The sequence below is a fragment of the Leptodactylus fuscus genome, chromosome 11 (assembly GCF_031893055.1).
Source record: "Leptodactylus fuscus isolate aLepFus1 chromosome 11, aLepFus1.hap2, whole genome shotgun sequence".
In the NCBI taxonomy this organism is placed as follows: Eukaryota; Metazoa; Chordata; class Amphibia; order Anura; family Leptodactylidae; genus Leptodactylus; species Leptodactylus fuscus.
In genome coordinates, this window is record NC_134275.1 from 76405652 (window position 1) to 76419509 (window position 13858).

Genomic DNA, 13858 nt, shown 5'->3' on the forward strand with positions numbered 1-13858 from the left:
TCGTATCCCCTCGGGTAGCTGAGTGCTGATATATGCAGCTTGGATTAGACAGGGCAGAATTCACTATGCAGGGACCGTCCTTGGTGTGTGACGCCCATTACTAAAGCACGACTGGTTAGTGCACAAGACCTGCCATGTTTGCTCCAGCAGGGGCAGCTGTCAGGACATGCTGGGAGATAGGCCGGAGCCTTCACATGTGGCAGATATGGCTGCAGAGCTCTCTGATACTGAAAATCATCTAATCCGATAACTGGCACTGATATTCAGATGCAGAAACCTGCTGTGTGTGAAGGCAGCCTTATAGTTGTACAACAGCTGGTGCTCGGCATTATAGGGCTGGATCACTCACAAGAGACCGTCGCCCCTGCCCCATCTATACCATGTCCAGACCAGTCCAACCTTCATCCCCTTATTGTCATCTCAAACTTTATTTCAAGACACCGGGCAGAGCTGATATATACAGACACCGGGCACAGCTGATGTATATATACAGACACCGGGCACAGCTGATATATATACAGACACCGGGCACAGCTGATATATATACAGACACCGGGCACAGCTGATATATACAGACACCGGGCACAGCTGATATATATACAGACACCGGGCACAGCTGATATATACAGACACCGGGCACAGCTGATATATTCAGACACCGGGCACAGCTGATATATACAGACACCGGGCACAGCTGATATATACAGACACCGGGCACAGCTGATATACATACAGACACCGGGCACAGCTGATATACATACAGACACCGGGCACAGCTGATATACATACAGACACCGGGCACAGCTGATATATACAGACACCGGGCACAGCTGATATATATACAGACACCGGGCACAGCTGATATATATACAGACACCGGGCACAGCTGATATATATACAGACACCGGGCACAGCTGATATACATACAGACACCGGGCACAGCTGATATATACAGACACCGGGCACAGCTGATATATATACAGACACCGGGCACAGCTGATATATACAGACACCGGGCACAGCTGATATATACAGACAATGGGCACAGCTGATATATATACAGACACCGGGCACAGCTGATATATATACAGACACCGGGCACAGCTGATATATATACAGACACCGGGCACAGCTGATATATACAGACACCGGGCACAGCTGATATATACAGACACCGGGCACAGCTGATATATATACAGACACCGGGCACAGCTGATATATACAGACACCGGGCACAGCTGATATATACAGACAATGGGCACAGCTGATATATATACAGACACCGGGCACAGCTGATATATATACAGACACCGGGCACAGCTGATATATATACAGACACCGGGCACAGCTGATATATACAGACACCGGGCACAGCTGATATATACAGACACCGGGCACAGCTGATATATATACAGACACCGGGCACAGCTGATATATACAGACACCGGGCACAGCTGATATATACAGACACCGGGCACAGCTGATATATATACAGACACCGGGCACAGCTGATATATATACAGACACCGGGCACAGCTGATATATATACAGACACCGGGCACAGCTGATATATACAGACACCGGGCACAGCTGATATATACAGACACCGGGCACAGCTGATATATATACAGACACCGGGCACAGCTGATATATATACAGACACCGGGCACAGCTGATATATATACAGACACCGGGCACAGCTGATATATACAGACACCGGGCACAGCTGATATATACAGACACCGGGCACAGCTGATATATACAGCTCGTTGTTCTGGTTCTCTTTGGTCCCTAAGTCTGGCTTTACCCCCTCATGCCCTGCACTGACAATAGGGCAGATTGGTATTTTTGCCCTGAGCAGATGTTTAACTAAAATGTTATTTTTTCATCAATCTGTAGTTCAGGTGCAGATAAGAAGCTTTGTAATATCATGTATTAGAGAAGTGCTGTGCTTAGTTATTCAGCCAAAACTGTACAATGAAGTCTATGCCGGGGGATGGGGAAGAAAGTGAGAGAGACAGATCGTGCAGAGAGACATCGGCACTCTATAGAGACAGCTCCTTTTCACAATACTGCTGCGTTATCAGGAATTACACCTCAGCCCTGTGATATAAACTACTCATATAATCCTGGAGACAGCCTCATAGTCTATCCCTCTTCATAGATTTCATTGTAAACTGAGACTGTCTGGGGACAGAGTAAAGGCAGAAGTTACAGCTACAACACAGACGCTTCCCATAGTGAAGGATATTATAACGTTTGTTCCCTTCATCTGCACTGAGGATTTAGGAAAAACATATGAAAGGTTTGCTGACACTTTAAGCCGTGTTCACATTGATAGAACCTGTTACTTGTCTACAAAGAGTCGGTCACATATGGATGAAGTTCATCAGGATTGTAGACTCTTTATTGTAATTTTTAGGATAATTCTCAGCTATTTCTTGGTCTTCTATGTCTGTGGGTAATAGATTGTTCTGCAAAGTATCATAGTGTTTGGTAGGTCTGAGACCGAAATGTTTCTGTGCTGAAAATATTTTTCTGGATTAAGTTTCATAAAAGGTTTTGCTTTGTTGTGTTTCTAGAGCTTGCCTGTATTCACACTACATAGCAAGCTTCAGGATGGAGTTTAGTAATGTGACATACAGCTCGATCTCAGGCCGCTCTCTTCTCTTCTGAACAGTCTTAGGGTGCATTCACACGGAGTAAACGCGGCCGCAAACATGCACCGTCAAAAACCCGGTGCAAACGTCCCGTAAACGCAGCGCATTGTGTGCCGCGTTTACTCCGTGTGAATGCACCCTTAGGCATACAGTCCTATGAAAAAGTTTGGGCACCCCTATTAATCTTAATCATTTTTTGTTCTAAATATTTTGGTGTTTGCAACAGCCATTTCAGTTTGATATATCTATTAACTGATGGACACAGTAATATTTCAGGATTGAAATGAGGTTTATTGTACTAACAGAAAATGTGCAATATGCATTAAACCAAAATTTGACCGGTGCAAAAGTATGGGCACCCTTATCATTTTATTGATTTGAATTCCCCTAACTACTTTTTACTGACTTACTGAAGCACAAAATTGGTTTTGTAACCTCAGTGAGCTTTGAACTTCATAGCCAGATGTATCCAATCATAAGAAAAGGTATTTAAGGTAGCCAATTGCAAGTTGATCTCCTATTTGAATCTCCTCTGAAGAGTGGCATCATGGGCTACTCAAAACAACTCTCAAATGATCTGAAAACAAAGATTGTTCAACATAGTTGTTCAGGGGAAGGATACAAAAAGTTGTCTCAGAGATTTAACCTGTCAGTTTCCACTGTGAGGAACATAGTAAGGAAATGGAAGAGCACAGGGACAGTTCTTGTTAAGCCCAGAAGTGGCAGGCCAAGAAAAATATCAGAAAGGCAGAGAAGAAGAATGGTGAGAACAGTCAAGGACAATCCACAGACCACCTCCAAAGAGCTGCAGCATCATCTTGCTGCAGATGGTGTTACTGTGCATCGGTCAACTATACAGCGCACTTTGCACAAATAGAAGCTGTATGGGAGAGTGATGAGAAAGAAGCCGTTTCTGCACGTACGCCACAAATAGAGTTGCCTGAGGTATGAAAAAGCACATTTGGACAAGGCAGCTTCATTTTGGAAACAAAAATTGAGTTGTTTGGTTATAAAAAAAAGGCGTTATGCATGGCGTCCAAAAAGAAACAGCATTCCAAGAAAAACACTTGCTACCCACTGTAAAATTTGGTGGAGGTTCCATCATGCTTTGGGGCTGTGTGGCCAATGCCGGCATCGGGAATCTTGTTAAAGTTGAGAGTCGCATGGATTCCACTCAGTATCAGCAGATTCTTGAGAATAATGTTCAAGAATCAGTGACGAAGTTGAAGTTACGCCGGGGATGGATATTTCAGCAAGACAATGATCCAAAACACCGCTCCAAATCCTCAGGCATTCATGCAGAGGAACAATTACAATGTTCTGGAATGGCCATCCCAGTCCCCAGACCTGAATATCATTGAACATCTGTGGGATGATTTGAAGCAGGCTGTCCATGCTCGGCGACCATCTAACTTAACTGAACTTGAATTGTTTGTCCAAAATACCTTTATCCAGGATCCAGGAACTGATTAAAAGCTACAGGAAGCGACTAGAGGCAAAAGGAGGAGCTACTAAATATTAATGTCACTTTTCTGTTGAGGTGCCCATACTTTTGCACCGGTCAAATTTTGGTTTAATGCATATTGCGCATTTTCTGTTAGTACAATAAACCTCATTTCAATCCTGAAATATTACTGTGTCCATCAGTTATTAGATATATCAAACTGAAATGGCTGTTGCAAATACCAAAATATTTAGAACTAAAAATGATTAAGATTAATAGGGGTTCCCAAACTTTTTCATAGGACTGTATATATATATATATATATATATATATATATATATATATATATATATATATACTGTCCAGTCCCCTCCCTGCCCCAACTTATGGTCTTTACACTTCTTCCCGTCCATCAGTCTTAGACTACTATCACATAACACATCAGACGTTATCCCTCATTGTGTTTCCATGTTATATCTGTCTCAGATCCGTGCGCTATTGGTGTTTCATCCATCTTATTTTTGAGTCTATAAAACCCCCCAAATCCTGTTTTCTTTCTTTTTCAGCGTCAGCAGAAATAAATGTGTAGTAAACGGATGAAACACAAGCAGCACACGGAGGTTTCCTCCCGCTCCATAGACGTCTGCTCCGGACAAGTAGAGAGAACAGACCAGACAATGATCTCTCAGCATTTCTTGCTCTGTCACTATAATGGATTTTTTTTCTTTCCACAGACGGCACCTAAACTTTTTTGGTTTTGTAATTCTCCGTTGCGTCTGACTGTCTTTCCCAAAATGCTTATTTATAGTTTGTTTGTTTTTTTTTCCAGAAATCTTCTCCTGAATTTTTAGGCTTTGCTAGAAGACAAACAGTAACACGGATCTGGACTGTGAGGTTCTTAGACTTGTATACGTTCAACAAACCGTCCCAAGATCTGGAATTGGAGGCTCTGGAGCGGTCAGTAGAGATAATTCTCTCCAACCAAGACGCTATCCTACATACAGAATACCTCACTTATTATCTGTCCTAGTCTGGAGATCTTGGCCTGTGAAGATGGAGGAGAAGAATCAATCCTTCACTAGCTTCATCCTCCTGGGTCTCTCAGAGAAGCCGTATCTCCGAATGCCCCTCTTCTCCTTATTCATCACCGTCTATGTTCTCTGTATTCTTGGCAATGTGCTGATCCTTATCCTCATCTCTACTCAGCCTCAACTCCACACCCCAATGTACTTCTTGTTGGGGAACCTTTCCTTCGTAGATGTTTTCTTTACATCTATTACCATCCCCCGGCTTCTTTATAGCCTCCTCTCTAAGGACTTGTCCATCTCATTTCATGGTTGTTTCGCTCAGATCTTCCTCTTCCACATGCTGGGTAACATGGACAGCATTGTGTTGGCCATCATGGCCATAGACAGATATGCTGCAATCTGTCGGCCATTGCATTACACATCTATTATGAGCAGGAGGACCTGTATCAGTCTCCTGACTTCTTCATGGATTATAGTGAGCCTTAACGGAACTCTGTACACTGTCATGACCTCGACTCTTTCCTACTGTAGTTTGGTCATCCACCATTACTTCTGTGATATCCCAGTCTTGCTGTCTCTTTCCTGCACAGACACATCTCCTCAGAAAATGGTTCTCTTCACTGAAGGCTCGCTAATCCTCGTATCGCCCATGTTAGTCATCCTGTGCTCCTACGTTCTCATCATTAGAGATATACTGAAGCTACGTTCTTCCAAGGGCCGCCAACGAACCTTCTCCACATGTTCTTCTCACTTAACCGGCGTCTTCTTGTTCTACACCTCAGCTTGTTTCATATACTTTCGTCCAAAGTCTCTTTATTCTCCAGACCACGATTCGGTTATAAGTGTGTTTTACAGCTTGATAACGCCAATGCTCAACCCATTCATATATAGCTTGAGGAACAAGGATATCAAACAAGCTGTGAAGAAGATAATACAGTGCGGCAGGAAAGAGAAGGAGCATGGTGGCTCAGTGGTTAATACTGTTGCTATATAGAAGTGAAGTCCTTGATTTCAACCGGACCAAAGACAACATCTGCAATGAGTTGTGCGCCCCAATGGGGAAAGAGACCGATAGGGGGTTATAACAGTAGAATACATTCGTGCCATAGAAACGGTAAAAAAAAAGAAGTGGAAAATGAAGAGTAAGAAGATTCTGATTTGTCCCCGTGATCCCGATGCGTCACTCTAGATGGGAAGAACATTGGAACGCTTTTACTTATCCAAGAAACTTTACTTATCAGAGCTTTTTTCATATCTTTATTCTGCTAAAAATGGCTTGTGTTTTTCAAAAATAAAGATAATATAAGAAAAAATGGAAAAAAAATCTGTTTTATTTATATGTTTCTTCTAAGATGGATAATAATTGCACACGTTGTTAAACAAGGTTTATTATATTATTATACAACAATATCAGTGATCAGTGTTATACTTTTATCATTTGTGTTACAGCTTCAATTTTCTTATTTCTCCATTCACCTAGACTTACCAGGACTTGTTTTTGCAGGGCAAGATGTAGTTTTTATCAGTATCAAATCTGTAATAGGTTTTTCTTAATTTTATGCAATGGTTAAAATCAGAAAACTCCCCCTCCTGATTCCATGCCCTGTAAAGTAATTATATATACTTACATTGTATACTAATACAAATTGATAATCCCCTTGGGCCTCAGTTCTTCAAAACCTTACAACTTAATCACTTCATGTAGTCTTAGTAGGGTTTCCCATGAACATAACCATACATACAGTGTTGGCTAAAAGTATTGGCACCCCTGCAATTCTGTCAGATAATACTCGTGTTCTTCCAGATAATGATTGCAATCACAAATTCTTTGGTATTATCTTCATTAAATTTGTCTTCAATGGAAAACCACAAAAAGAATTGTCAAAAAGCCAAATTGGATATAATTCCACAGCAAACATAAAAAAGGAGGTGGACAAAAGTATTGGCACTGTTTGAAAAATCATGTGATGCTTTGTGTAATTAACAGCACCTGTTACTTACCTGAGGCACCTAACAGGTGGTGGCAATAACTAAATCACACTTGCAGCCAGGTGAAATGGATTAAAGTTGACTCCATCTCTGTCCTGTGTCCTTGTGTGACCACATTGAGCATGGAGAAAAGAAAGACCAAAGAACTGTCTGAGGACTTGAGAAGCAAAATTGTGAGGAAGCATGAGCAATCTCAAGGCTACAAGTCCATCTCCAAAGACCTGAATGTTCCTGTGTCTACCGTGTGCAGTGTCGTCAAGAAGTGTAAAGCCCATGGCAATGTGGCTAACCTCCTTAGACGTGGACGCAAAAGAAACATTGACGAGAGATTTCACCGCAAGATTGTGCGGATGGTGGATAAAGAACCTCAACTAACATCCAAACAAGTTCAAGCTGCCCCGCAGTCCGAGGGTACAACAGTGTCACCCCGTACTATCTGTCGGCGTCTGAATGAGAAGGGACTGTATGGTAGGAGACCCAGGAAGACCCCACTTCTTACCCAGAGACAGAAAAAAGCCAGGCTGGAGTTTGCCAAAACTTACCTGAGAAAGCCAAAACCTTTCTGGAAGAATGTTCTCTGGTCAGATGAGACAAAAGTAGGAAAAGGCCTCAACATAGAGATTACAGGAAAAAAAGAGGCCTTCAAAGAAAAGAAGACGCCCCCTACAGTCAGACATGGCGGAGGTTCCCTGATGTTTTGGGGTTGCTTTGCTACCTCTGGCACTGGACTGCTTGACCATGTGCATGGCATTATGAAGTCTGAAGACGACCAACACATTGTGCAGCATAATGTAGGGCCCAGTGTGAGAAAGCTGGGTCTCCCTCAGAGGTCAGGGCTCTTCCAGCAGGACAATGACCCAAAACACACTTCAGGTCAGCACTAGAAAATGGTGGTGAGAGAAAGCCCTGGAGACTTGTAAAGTGGCAGCAATGAGTCCAGCCCTGAATCCCATAGAACACCTGTGGGGGAGGGGGAGAGATCTCTTGGTGGCAGTTTGGAGAAGGCCCCCTTCACATCTCAGGGGGGACCTGGAGCAGTTTTCCAAAGAAGAATGGTCTAAGATTCCAGCAGAGCCTTGTAAGAAACTCATTGCTGGTTAGCGGAAGCGGTTGTGCGCAGTTATTGTGTCTAAAGGTTGTGCTACCAAGTATTAGGCTGAGGGCGCCAATACTTCTGTCCGGACCAGTTTTGGAGTTTTGTGTAAAATGATCATGTCAGGATACGGAGTCGCCGCGGTCTCCTTGCTGCGCGGCGCCTCCCCGGGAGACGTGTTAAGAGTTCTATTGGTTGTGCTTAGGTGATTAAGGGTTAAATCTTTTCCTTGCTCTCAGTTCTCCATGCCATTAGCCATCACAGGTGTTTTCTTTGCTGCTATTTAAACCCCACCCAGGCATGGATCCTTGCCAGCCATTCACTTAGTGTTTCCTGGTCTCCTGCTCTGTCAGATATCCTGTCTGTGTGTCCTTCAGTCTGTTTATTGGTTACTGTATACCCGGCTTGTATTTGACTAATCCTTGTCTTCTGATTTGGTACTTTATTCTTATCTCCTGGCTTGACCTCTTGCTCGTCCGACCTCGCCTTCTCTACTGTGTTTTTGCTGGGACTTGTTGTCCTCCCTTGTTCCATGCTATTTTGTCTTTGGTTTTGCATTGCATTTTACACTGTGCTTTCTGCTTAGGTGTCACCCGCGTTACTCCAGCCCCTAGCACTTTCAGGGCCTCCTCTTCCCTGACCCTAGCCGCCTGGACAGTAGTGTAGGAGTTGTGGTAGGCGCACTTCAATTAGGAAGTGCATTGGTCTGCCTCATCTCAGATCTACAGCATAGTTCTAGCCTCAGGGCCTACGACCCCTTTTGTCATTAGTTGCACAGTGTTGCTTTCCCAGCTGTGTCACTCTGCACTGCCTGACCCTGACTCCAATCCTTACAGATCAATGATTTGACTTTTTTTTCATTCTCTATTGTGTTTTTTCATTGCAAGCAAAATAAATGAAGATATTACCAAAGAGTTTGTGCTTGTAATCATTTTCTGGGGGACACCGAGGATTATCTGACAGAATTGCAGGGGGGCCAATACTTTTGGCCAACACTGTAAATCATAAAAACAGGGGGGGGGGGGTTCCAAAATGATTAGCAGCACCTGAAAAGCCTTTTTAAAGGCTATTCAGGCATATGATTATCCCAGATTGCCAAAATCTAATGTTAGAGAGAGATTAAAGGGGTTGTCCAGAGCCTGAAGATAATTGATACTAATGGTTGATCCAAATGACCAACACCTGGACCTTACCCCAGTCAGCTATTTCAGCCATATAATAGGTCATATACTAGGAATACAAGTGAACAGGAACAGAACAGCGGTCCCCGGTGCCATCACTAAAGTGCAAGCGCCATATGCTGTATCCAGTGTGAACTGTAGCCCCTCGGAGGCAGCAATTCACAAGGTGAGAACATTAGAGATGAGTGAACGCCGTTCTATTGAATAGGTATTCGATCGAATATCATGGCGTTCGATGTATTCGTTCACAATGGAATACAAGGCCGCATACGCAGTAAAAATTCGTGTCCCTTCCCACCTTCCCTGGCGCGTTTTTTTGCACCAATAACTGCGCAGGGGAGGTGGGACAGGAACTACGACAACGGAGGCAGTGAAAAAATATGGAAAAAGCCATTGGCTGTCGAAAACATGGGACCTCCCATTCATAAGAACGGCCGCCGCCCTATTCGTGTCATTTCAGTTTTGCAGTGATAGAGAGAGTGTGGTGTCAGACTGTCAGTGCGATACAGGGCTGTGGTTAGGCAGGAATTGTCAATAATAACAGCTCAGAGCTCAATAATCGCTAGCTTGCAAATCATACAGCAGCGTAGCAGCAGGGGACGTGGGCGAGGACGTGGATAACTAGTTGGGTATCCACTCCATAGTCCAGGTACTGGGGAGATTCAGTCAGCAAACAATTTCCTCTTCCTCCTCCTCCTCTTCCTACAACCCCAGCCTCTAATTCTGCATGTGAATTTTTTTTTTAATATAAAAAAATATATATATTTCCATTATCTACCCCCCCCCCCCCAGGGGGTTGCAGCAGCAGTGGACTTGGTGACTCTTCTGAGTGGAATGGTGGGATCCCCTGAAACGAAGCATTTTCTCCCATAGACTATAATGGGGTTCCATATTCATTCCAATAGTCCAATATTGAGCGGCTATTAGGAACGAATAACGAACATCGAATCGAACATCGAACTGTTCGCTTATCTCTACAGAACACTTTTTGATTCAGGTGACCCTAATATATCATCTGACATGCTGGGCTCTGGTGCCGTCACTACTGTGTATGGACCATAACTGCAGTCCCACTCCCATTCCCTTGAATAGGAGCAGGGCCGCTTCTGACCGTATACCTTATATATGGCCTCATGTGATTGGTGTGACCAATGTAATACAATGCTGTGGATAGGTCATTGGTACTAATTATCTTCAGGTCCTGGACAACTCCTTCAGCACTATGGTCCTTTCACCACATCCACCAATTCTAGTTCTTAGCATCTGTTAATAGTATCGGCTCCTCTGATTCCAGCACAGTTAGGGTTTGTGAAGATGGACGATGCCTAAGCATGACGTGTAGGAGGTCTCTGACCTAGAGGTGTGAGGTGTGAGCTGGGCTTGGTGTTAGACTTGTGTACAGACTATTTTATTAGTGGAGAAGTGAAGACCCGGACAGAAATGTGCAAAGAAATGTGTCCATTTAGCCATTCGCATTACATAGAATTTACTCTGTAGAATCTTCTTAGTAATGGCCCCCATTTAGTCACTGCAGAATTTGTATTTTATTGTTATTTCCTCTATTCCCAAGGCCTTGCAGAGGTAATTGGTCTGTGTGGGAGATGTCGTATCCCCTTGAGTGGCTCAGTACTGATAAATGTAGCGTTGATTCAGACAAGACAGAATTCCCGATATAAAGTGAGGAGCTGGGAACGCTCTTGACTCGTGATGTTCATGATTATTATCATGGCCGGCACTGCAGGTTTGTGCACAGGACCATTATTTCTGCAGCTATTGGAGATTGCATTCAAATAAAAAAACAAATTATTGGCCTGTATTGGAGTTTTCCATCTTTGTGAGGCTTTGCAGCAGCTGGAGAACAACCAGTCTACGTCATACACCATTCAAGGTAAGAAGAAGCAGAGCTGGATTTGCTCCTACTGTTTAGATCTCAATCTCTACATCCACTTGACACCTACCAGTAATCCCTGCCTATTCTCTGGAATGGGAAAGATTGGGATAAGCCTTGACATAGGTCCCTACCAGATAGGAGATTGCATGAAACTATAGATCCAAGCAGTGGTCTCCAGCTGGTGGCCCTTTGGCAGAAGTTGCTCCAGTTGAAGATCACTGGTTGAATGCATAACAAACATGAGGGCACATTAGTAGGTAATCCATCAGTGAGCTGGGCTGGATTTGTGGCTCTTGTGTAGGGGGGTCTCCACTTTGGTCTTAGGGTGCATGCACACTACGTAACGCCGGGCGTGTATGAGAGCCGTACACGCCGGCGTTACAGCAGGGCTGCCGAACACTTCCCATTCACTTCAATGGGAGCGCTCGTAAACGCCGCTGTTACGAGCGCTCCCATTGAAGTGAATGGGAAGTGTTCGGCAGTCTGCCGTAATGCCGGCGTGTACGGCTCTCATACACGCCCGGCGTTACGTAGTGTGCATGCACCCTTACTCCAAAATGCTTTACACAGTTTGTTTTTTTACTTCACGTTTTCCTAAATTTTTCGGTTGAGTAATGAATGTATTTGATATTCTCAGATTTATGGATGGTTCTCGAAGGATCTTCTCAGAACTGATCTGTAGAGACAACATGGGTTCATTTATGTTTGTAATGTTTTCATTCTGAATTTTTCCATATTAGATAACGTTCCATAACCATCTGGCATGTAGATGTCTCAGACACATAATATAGTCCATCGATGGAAGAAGAAGTCCGCCATGTTGTCTCATCTCCTATGCAGCTTTTATTGTATGGTGTTTATGGCAATGGAATATCCGAGTTTCCCGATCTTTATATTCACCACTGTCCCTTGTCCATAATATATCTAGAATAGTATATTACTCCTACACCTGAGGCCTAAGTCGTCTTATCACTGACTATTTGTGCTCTGAAGATATGGATGTGAAGAATCAGACCTTCGTTGGCTTCACCCTGCTGGGCCTTTCAGAGAAGCCATATCACCGATTGCCCCTTTTCTGCTTTTTCATGGTAGCCTACATTCTCTGTATTATTGGCAATCTGCTCATCCTTCTGCTCATCTCAACTCAGTCACAACTCCACACCCCGATGTACTTCTTGCTGGGGAACCTTTCGTTTGTAGACATTTGCCTAACGTCTATCACCGTCCCCCGGACTATTTCCAGCCTCCTCTCCCAAGACTTGTCCATCTCATTTAATGGTTGTTTCACTCAACTCTTCTTTTTCCACATGGTGGGTAATATGGACAGCTTCTTGCTGGCTGTCATGGCCTTAGACAGATATGCTGCAATTTGTCAGCCATTGCATTACACAACCATCATGAGAAAGAAGACATGTGTCAGGCTACTGATCTCTTCATGGGTTATAGTGAGCCTTCACTCCGCTTTGTTCACAACCATGACCTCTACTCTTCGCTACTGTGATTGGTTCATCCACCATTACTTCTGTGATGTCCCGGCCATGCTATTACTCTCCTGCACAGACACATATGCTCAGCAAATGGTTGTCTTCATAGAAGGCTCACTAATAGTCATGGGGCCCATGTTATTTATCCTAGGTTCCTACATTCTCATCATTAGAGCTGTGCTAAAACTGCGTACTGCCAAGGGTCGCCGGCGGACCTTCTCCACATGTTCCTCCCACTTGACTGTTGTCATCTTCTTTTATAGCTCAATTATTTTCATGTACTTTCGTCCAAGTTCCCTCTATTCTGCAACCTACGACCGGGTCATAAGCGTGGTATACAGCATCATAACACCAATGCTCAACCCATTCATCTATAGCTTGAGGAACAAGGAGGTCAAAAATGCCGTAAAGAAGGTAATACAGTGCGGCAGGAAGAACGGTCAGAAGTGGCTGGAAGAAAGGAAAGATAATGAGGTCTAGAGATGTATCTGCGCAGTGATTGTGGTCAGAATTTTTTATATTGATCTTATTCATTTAAGGGAATGTTCAGATTCAGGACGAAAATAAGAGACAAATGTTATTGTTTGTATAAAGAAAAGTTCTACAAATTTCCAATATAATTTCTGTACCAATTCCTCGCGTGTTATTTATTCCTTCTTAATCCCATCAGATATAAATCAGTCCATGGTCATGTGATATATAGTCCATGGTCATGTCATATACAGTCCATTGTCATGTGATATACAGTCCATGGTCATGTGATATACAGTCCATGGTCATGTGATATACAGTCCATGGTCATGTGATATACAGTCCATGGTCATGTGATATATAGTCCATGGTCATGTGATACGCAGTCCAGGTTCATGGGATATACAGTCCATGGTCATGTGATATACAGTCCATGGTCATGTGATACACAGTCCATTGTCATGTGATACACAGTCCATTGTCATGTGATATACAGTCCATGGTTATGTGATATACAGTCCATGGTCATGTGATACACAGTCCATTGTCATGTGATATACAGTCCATTGTCATGTGATATACAGTCCATGGTCATGTGATATACAGTCCGTGGTCAT

At 43.5% G+C, this 13858-nt stretch overlaps 2 protein-coding genes across 2 annotated transcripts; both read left to right on the top strand.

Annotated features, from left to right (window-relative positions):
• The first annotated feature begins 5157 nt into the window (after positions 1 to 5157).
• Positions 5158 to 6126, top strand: LOC142185512 (olfactory receptor 1L4-like). The gene has a single exon (XM_075260938.1). The coding sequence runs from the start codon at positions 5158 to 5160 to the stop codon at positions 6124 to 6126; it is 969 nt and encodes a 322-aa protein (XP_075117039.1).
• A 6155-nt stretch (positions 6127 to 12281) lies between these two features.
• LOC142185513 (olfactory receptor 1f45-like) lies at positions 12282 to 13250 on the top strand. The gene has a single exon (XM_075260940.1). The coding sequence runs from the start codon at positions 12282 to 12284 to the stop codon at positions 13248 to 13250; it is 969 nt and encodes a 322-aa protein (XP_075117041.1).
• The last annotated feature ends 608 nt before the right edge of the window (positions 13251 to 13858 follow it).